The following is an 8,654-nucleotide window of genomic DNA, read 5'->3' as shown; positions in this document are numbered from 1 at the left end:
GTCAAGAGAAAGGCACTTCATAGCCGCAGGGCTATACGTAGAACGTTTTACGCGAACTTCTGCTCATCGTGGACGGACACATTGTTTCGACTCGTAGCGTAGCCGAGGGTTCTGGTCTCCAAATTTTTAAGTGGCCCCCGTTCTTGGTGGGGAGTAGGACGTCATTTCAGTCCAGATCCGAGCACGATATTCGGGTCTTGCTTCATCTCTCGTGTCCATAGATGTCAAGCAGCCACACCGCCAACGCGCTATGTCGCCTTCGGAGTGAAAAAAATGTGGAACCAGGGGGGCGCTGTAGGGAATCGACGTCGCGCGTAGACAGGACTTGGAAATAAGTATCAGTCCCAGAGGCCTGATGTTTCTTTTGCGGACAGGAAGGGCTCCATCACGAGAATCAGGACGAGGTGTTTGTCAAGCTCCGGAGTGAGCTTATGGCCCAGTACGAACAACTGCTTAGAGAAAAGGACGAGGAACTCCGGGCGCTAAGAGAGTCACTTCAGATGGGGAATAGCACCTCCGGACAATCTCCTCCCCCTTTGGACAGCTCCTCCTGGTGCGCTCAGCCGAGCCTTTTGTGCAGGTTCTTGGGGTGCACTTTCGGCTCGGGCAATGATGATGCTGCTAGTGAACTGCAAAAGGCCCCCGATGGCACTGTTTTTGTTCCTCAGCCTCCGCAGGAACCAACTGCCCCGCCAGGGGTTTAGGGTGGTAGAGCCGAAGACAGCTGTACCGAGGTCTCTTTGGATAGTGTTTGGGGAAGAGCGAACGGAGACCTCGATAGATGCCTGGGTAGCTCCTCGCTGCGCCGGCTCCTCAATTTGGATGCAGCTGGCTGACTCACTGATGCGTGTTGCAGTGTGAGCCCGAAAGGCTTCCTCGTGTCTCAATGCCAGACTCGTTGGGGAGGCGTCTTTGGAGAGCACTATGATCACTTCGTGCCATTTGTACTCCGAACCGCAGCCACCAAAGCTGCACGTTTGATTAAACAAGGTGATTTCGTTGCTCGGAGCTTTTGCGTAGCCCGACATTGCATCCTTGTGAGGCTGTGGCCGTTTAAGGCACACCCAGGTGGTGCCCTTCATTCCACCACCCTTGTCGAACTAACAGTTCACTCAACTCAGTCAATCCTGACTGCTCTTTCTGCACTCGTTTCAGGGTCTCTGACTTGCGGAACTGGACAACCGTAGTCATGCAGTTTCCTTTGCTCTAGCTTTTAGGCTGGGAAAGCAACACTGCGTCCAGTGTGTCGAGTTGAACTGGAGGCCCACAGAGCCGAAGAAGGCAGGTCTAGTCTCAGTGCTTCAAGTAAACGCTTGTTAGAGGCGGCAGTCTTGCTGTGACCTCACAAGGGGACTGGACACGTTTGATACGTGTCCACTGCGCATGGCTGTGGCCCCTTACGGCACGGCGCTGGCTTCTCTGCCAGCGTTGTGTACACAGAGGAGTGAGTGTCATCAAGAGGATGAGCAGTGACTTCAAGTGTCCTCCCTCCGGCACTGAAGTTACTCGTACGGGTTCCGTTACCGTCCCTCAGGTACAGAATCTTCGAAAATTTGCGGACAGGCCCTGCAATTTTTCGAGATCCAAAGAGCCTTGGCTTTTCCTCTGGTTACGTGGTCCCTCTCAGACGGGCGAATTACATAAGGAGGAATTTTTTTTGCGTCACGCGAACAATAGAAACGGAGAGTACAGTCTGTTTTGAGCGTTATAGGGGAGCGACTAGAATTTGTCGCTGGAGCTGTAAGCCAGAAGCACCCGACAAGCAACGTACGACCCAGCAGATGATGGCGGCAGCGCCTCCCGTGGTGTCGCAGGGCTGCAGAGGGAGGGGAGTTTTGTTGGCATGTGGGTTGAGGCAACTCGAGGTAAAGCAGAAATGCGGAGGGCTGTGGAGCAGCTCTTCGTTTATCTGCAGGCAGATCTTCTATCCATTTCTTGTCCTAGCAAAAGATTTTTCCGCTGTCGCGAATGCTTATGCTTATCCGCAGCATCAGCGTCCAGCGAGGGGCCGTTTTTCATTTTTTCTCCCTTGAGTCCACAGCTTGTTTGGTTCAAGTTGTTTCTCATCGACATTTCTTAAGACTTTGTTTCCATTTGTGTTAGAGGTGGCCATTACGTTCATCGAGTTTCTCCCGAATGTCACCCGGGGGAGCCGCTGCGCTCCCAGTCCCTTTCTTGTCCGTAAGAGTCTCCCGATTCTTCGGCGGAGACCAGTGTCCGGTCCCTTCGCGTCCTTTCCCCTTTCCACAGGAGATGGCGGACAAATGTTATATGGAATGAGTTTGTTCTCGGACTTTTCACAGACGATATGACCAGAAAGGACTCTTCATCTGGAAGAGAAAGCCGCTAGTTCTCGCGGGCTGTCAAGGGAAGCAAGCAGCAATTCACGATGACTCCCGGCTTTCGGCCCCTTCAGTTTTTTCCGGTTCTTCTCCCCAGCCATCGCCCTTCCGCACAAGTAGTCCAGCAATGGAGGAGTAGACCTGACGTCCTGGCTCTGAACCACTCAACCTGGATGGCGTCTACTCCCGTAAAGATAATCCAACACGACGATCCCATGCTTCTTCTTCTCTTGGGGAGGCGTATGAGACCCCTGAATGAGTAGGACATCTCGACAGGAGGGGTAGTTGTCTCTTTGTGGGAGTTATTAAGAAATTGCAGTCATTAGATGGCTTCTTTTCACATCCAGTAGGGCTAGTCATGTCATCGATGGATTGATTGCATGGTGCCTTACTCGCTCATTAGTAGATTTTTAAGCCACTGTTTAAGATAAAGGAGGAACCGGGGTACGTGTGATGATGGGCTCGGTTGAGGAGCTCCTTATGGATGAGAAGTGCGTCCGTATCCCTTCTCTACCTATGTAGCTAGCTAGATATTCAGATAGGATCGATGTTCTTTCGGGTGTCTCCTCGTGGTGGGTGAGCTCAACCAGAAAGAAAGACAGGAGACGCTTTCATTCTGTTCCCGGGACTCTTGTGAGACAGGGAGTTTTCCAAAGACGCGTCTTTCTGAGCCTCCTGACTTTGTTTCCTGCATGCCAAGACAGAGGACTTCATCTCTCAGAAATGAGACAATTTTTCTGAAGTCCTTTACAAACCCTGTTAGGAGTAGAACACTCCTCGAGTGTAAACTCGATTCATTCTTGACGCCTTCAAACAAGCTTTCTGATGAGCTTCTCTCCCTTCCCCCCCCCTTCCACCAATTATCTCTCTTCACGGATTGTCATTCATGAAACAGTATGGTCATCTTCCCACTCAGGAGGCAAGGTAGTGTCTTTGCCAGCCGTTCTGGCAATCCCCTTGTATTATTTTTTGTATAAGATTCGGAGAGAAGGGCAGGTTTAGATGGCCTCGAAGGAAGGGCCATCTGGAGAACGAAGAGGTTCTTTCTTCCCTATAGGATTGGTAGGCTGATTGATGGGTAGACGGATCGCTTGCCTTCCTACCTCGCCGTCCATATTTTTCTCAATGACGGATGTCCATGTATTTTTTGATAGTGAGAAAATCGAGTCTGGGTATCTTCATGATGATAAGAATCCTCACCATGTTTTATTGTATATGAAAGGACTACGTGAAGATACACATGTATATATGTACTCACGAAGTTGTACAACAGGAATAATAGGGGGGAGTCATCGAAGTCACGTGTCTCCACCACTAGAATCTTCTTCTTGTTCGGAGGTGGGGTACCTCCTCCTGTCTATAGGTTGTGTAGGTAGAAACACCTCCTCATCATCTGTCTGTATGTCGATTGTCTTACTAGCTGTATTTTTGAGTGTGCATCGACAGGCACGTTCTTTATTATGTATAGTAAGGAGGAATCAGGCGACTTGACCGTTCTCCCCGTATGATCCTTCTCTTCTTCAAAGGATTTCAAGGCCTTTCCTTCTAGGCCCTCTTATTACGTCTCTCGTACCTGGGCTTCTCACTTGTTAAGTTAAGCTCGTCACCGTCTCGTCTCTTCTTCTCCTTTTGAAGAACACGAGGAGCTTTTACCCCGCTCAAAGACCCTGTTTAACTCTCCCTTCCTTCGTCAAAGAGAAGGAAGAAGAAAAAGAAAAGAAGAAGGAACAACCATCACATCAGCACTACAATGAGCAGCAGCAGTATAAGGACTTCTTTATCATCATCACTTTGAACGAAGGCAGGAGAGAGGAAAGGGCAGTGCAGGGCGGGTTGACGCTTTCGTCTCTTCTTTCATATACAGAAAAATAAGGAGAAAATGACGAGCACGATGGACCTGGCACGAGTTCATCCTTCCTGTCCGTCTTGTCCAGTGTCTTGCCTTGTCGAATCGCTCGTATAGCCTTCTCCTGGGTAGAGGTGTTAGATCTATTTTGAAACGAAGACGTCGGCTCTTTGTTGGGTAAACAGAAACCTGTCTTCTTTCCTTGTCTGACTTGATAGATCGTATTGGGAGTGTCGCGAAGCTCCGCACTGTCTCTCCTCGGTTCTCTTGTTCTATCTCTGCCTCTCTGTCTCTCTCTCTCCTGATTCTTCTCTTCTCACAGCCAGCGGGGAGACGCCAACAGGGGGCCTCCCCTCCCCGGCCGGCGGAGGGGGGAATGAATACTGGTGGAGTTGGTGGCCTTTCCAAGTATACCGACGCCTTGTCTTCTTCATGTGTCTTGTTTTCAGCTGTCTGACGTGTCTACTTTGGGGGGGTTGTCCCCCATAGATGTTGCACGCTTCTCCTGCAGCAGCTTTTCCTCTTTCTTTTCTTCCTGTGCTGCTGGGTTTCTTTGCTTTCTGTCCATGTCTCCTTCTGTCTCCTTGTTTTCAAGTCTCCTCCTTGACTTTGCTCTCCCTCTCTCTCTCCTGCACCCTCCCTCTGTGCGGGTAGCGTCCCATCCATCCATGCTCATCTTTTTTTTCTTCTCGTGCCGGACATCTCTCTGGCTGTGTCCTATCTCCTTCTCCCTCTTCTCGTTGTTCATTTTCGTCATCGGCTTTCTCCTTGAGAGCACTCGCCACCGTCTGTCCACTCTGTCTAGTAGGAGTAGCGGTACATACGTCTCCCTCATTGATACACCCTCTCCCCAATGTCGTCATCATCGAGGCGGAGACCTCCGGCTCTGCCTCCTGAGGCTCCTGATGAGGTTTGTGGCAGAGCTCATAGTGAGGGCCCGGAGCACACACAGTCAGGTGGATATCTTCGGAGTACTGCCCAGACACACACCGCGGTGTCTTCTTCTTTTTTCGACAACCGGTATTCGTCGTCGTCTTCTTCTCATAGGGAAGGAAGATGTTCTCCTTCTTCGAGAAGTTCTTTTGGCCTTGTTAGTCAGTTAGATAATGATGTCCACTCTACGAATGCTATAGGTAAACAGCCGTTGTGTGAAAGAGGAGGAAGTTCGATACCCTCAGAAGCACCTAATACATCATCGTCCTCTTCCTCTTTGTTCCATACATCCAGCAATCTCCCTGAGAACCACAACACGTGGAGCAGTTGGTCTTCTCGTAGCACGCATAGGGGAAGGCCTCCTTCTTACCCGTTATCATTTGAAATCATGCAGAGTACAAATTCTCAAGAGAGAAACGTTGTAAACGACCGAACTTGTCGTCAGCCTCATTTTCATGATGATCATCTCCCCGCTGTTTCTTCAAGCTCGTCCCCGGGACCAACAGAGAAGATCTCTAGGGGTTTGGTCTCGCAGCCGAGTAGAGAAGCAGCAGAGGAGTCGTCTTCTCACAGGGAGCATGACCATCACAGGGGGCGTCTAAATGATAGTGGTGGATGCAGTGATGGGCAGGAAGGTGACCATCATCGTCATAATAGTCAGACGACTGATAACTTGCCTAGTATGCCGTTGTTGTCTACTGGTCATCTACTGGAGGGTAAGAGAGATCTCGATGATCATGTGATCTCTTCCGATATCTTTCCTCCCTCTTGTGCTCCTCTGGATCATAAGCAATCTCTTGCATCTGTACGTGAGGAAGATATCTTTTCTTCCGTCTCTTGTCCACCTGCTCGTGATGGTTACTCGCCTACACCAGTAGGCACGTTGTCGAGCGCTGCTCCATCACCGTGTGTTTCTCCAAGCCGTAGAGGAGAAGAAGACAGGCGAAATACAAGGACACGTGTCACTACTCCCTCTGATGGCCACCATCCCGACGGCCATCTTATCACTTCAACAAATGATCTTCCTACTCAACTTAGTGAACGAGATCTTCTACCCTTGAGGAGGAGACCTGCTCCTAGCAGTTCATCCAAGGCCTTCCCACCTCTCTCATCGAATGTAACAGAGTCGAATTCTCGTTCTGATAGGAGAAATCATTCTTCTTCTTCAAGTTCTTGTCATCTTCAACACCGGCCGTTGTCGTCCTCTTCTTCTTCTTCCGTCTTCTCTTCCTCCATGCGTGTTTCCTCGGGACACTTTCCCCCCCCAGAGGGGATCAGGGACCCACGACGCCATAGACTAGCTTGTTCTTCTTCTTCATCGTCATCTTCTTCTTCTTCAGCGTGCCCAACATCTTATTGGGGGGGCAGGGACAACCACCGGTGTCGGGCACTTCGCCGTCACCATCATCATTATAGAGATGGCGGCGAAGGAGAAGGAATGGCCACCATGCATACCGGCTTTCGAACAGCATCAGAGAGACTAGATGCTCGACTCCCTCCATCAGTCTTCTTCGAAGCTCCTTCACCTGCTCATCCCCCACAAGGGGGCTCGTCGAGCCTACCTCATCATTATCATGCAGGAGGTTTGCCGCCGACGGGTCGTGCTTCAACAAGAGGCGATTCATCGGTGTTAACGCGTCATGGACATGGAGGATTCAAGACTGCTGCAGATCGATGTAGTGGGAATGGGGGAGAAGGAGATGGAGAAGGGCTGAGTCTAGTTGTGAGTCCTTCTCCCACAGGACCAAGAGCAGGGAGTGGTAGTCGAAGTAGTGGTGAAAGTCGACGTCGAGGTAGTCAAGTTCCTCGGTCTGTACGTACACAGAGATTAAGTGCTGGTGCCTTAGCATTATTACATGATGGAAGAGGAGTTGGCAAAGACGACTATCATTTTCATCATCGTCATCATGGAGGGGGAGATGGTGGCGCAACTACAACGACAGGTTTCTTTCCTTTTTGCCCCCCTTCACGGGCAGCTTCCTTTGTACGACATGTTCAAGCCGAAGCGACCTATGGGTGTTACCCGATATGGACTTTAAGTGTGACGCTCTGGATCTGTTTGATAGGAAGTGCGCTATTCCTCGCCTTAGGAGCATGGCTGTTAGCTGAAGATGATAAACATGTGGAATGTAAATTGAATTATGAAGATGAGACGCTTCAAGAAGGTGGTTCTCGTTATTCTCTTATCAATATGACTCCAGAACATTGCGGCCAACGTGGGGATACCCTAGTGTTAAAAGGGCCTTATATCTATGTCTATGTGGAGATGGAGGGCTTCTATCAGAATGACGCCCAAGTTGTATGGAGCCGTAATGAAAGACAGCTAGCTGGAGAAATCTTCACGAAGGCAGAAGACTTACGTTCATGTGAACCAGTTGTGACGGCTATCGTAGACAACGAGACCAAGATTTTACATCCATGTGGTGTCTTAGCATGGAATGTCTTCACAGATCGCTTTCAGTTCCTCGATGCGGAGCCAGATGATGCTGTCGATTCGGGGCAGATCAAGCCTTTACTTGTTGAGCAGGGTCCATCGGTTCTTTTGAAATCGATGGATTGGCAAAAGCACTTTCGAAATCCCCCGTTAGCAGAACGTGCCAAGCATCGATCTACGGTCTATTTCTGGATGAGCCAGGTCGATAATGATGATGGAGAAGACATGTATAAAAGTCGTGAAGAAGCGAAAGCGGAACTTTTGAATGATCGCTTGAACTATGAAGAAGCAGGGGATATGGTGGAAAACGGCCATTTCATACAATGGATGTATGTCTCGACATTTAGTAGCTGGCGAAAGTTATATGGCCGAATCCGTGGCCCTATCGAACTCCCCATCTTTGCTTATATAGCTGTCACCTATGATGTGAAACTGTGGAGAGGCAAGAAGGCTATTGTTCTTGTACAGCCTTCTCTCTTTGGGGGACGAACGCAATTCATTGGCATTGTCTATATTGTCTTTGCATGCATTCTAGCCATCTTCGCCACCTATATGCTCTGGAAACGGTTCTTTCGCAAAGAGGAATATGCCAATGACGCTTTCAAAGATATCAGGTGGAGATTCAATAGACGAACAAAAAAGAAACTCAAGTAAATAAATAGAAAAGAAAGAAAGAAAGACTTCATTCAAAAAGAGAAGCACCTCAAGGACTGCCCCTCTCTTTCAGATGATTTACCCACCCTCGATTTCGCCTCTCTCTCTTCCATACCTCAGACGTGACGATCAGGCATTATCATGGAGGAGGGACTTTCTCGACTTCTACTCGAATCAAGGATGTAAGGAGATGATGGATTTTTTCTCAGGTCTATTCTTTATCTTCTTCAATTGTTGTCTCTTCTTCTCGTCACCCTCTCTTCTCCCTCTTTCTATCGATGTAAGGAAAGGTTACTATCGTTCTTCTTCTCCTAACATCTTTCTTCAACGCCATTTCTTCTTCTCGCTTGTTCTCTCTTTCGTTCGTTCGTTCGTTCGTTCGCTTCTTTCTTTCTTTCTTTCTTTCTTTCTTTCTTTCTTTCTTTCTTTCTTTCTTTCAACTCTC

The 8,654-nt window shown here is 49.1% G+C and overlaps 1 protein-coding gene across 1 annotated transcript; it reads left to right on the top strand.

Moving 5' to 3' along the window:
* Positions 1-1,887: 1,887 nt before the first annotated feature.
* On the top strand, positions 1,888-8,598 carry CSUI_000624 (transmembrane domain protein). Its single transcript, XM_068060857.1, has one exon. It carries the CDS (start codon positions 5,042-5,044, stop codon positions 8,207-8,209), a length of 3,168 nt encoding a protein of 1,055 aa, XP_067927162.1. The 5' UTR covers positions 1,888-5,041; the 3' UTR covers positions 8,210-8,598.
* The last annotated feature ends 56 nt before the right edge of the window (positions 8,599-8,654 follow it).

The sequence above is a fragment of the Cystoisospora suis genome (assembly GCF_002600585.1).
Source record: "Cystoisospora suis strain Wien I chromosome Unknown contig_243, whole genome shotgun sequence".
Classification (NCBI taxonomy): Eukaryota; Apicomplexa; class Conoidasida; order Eucoccidiorida; family Sarcocystidae; genus Cystoisospora; species Cystoisospora suis.
The sequence above is the reverse complement of the archived record's forward strand: the minus strand, read 5'-3'. Positions and strand labels throughout refer to the sequence as shown.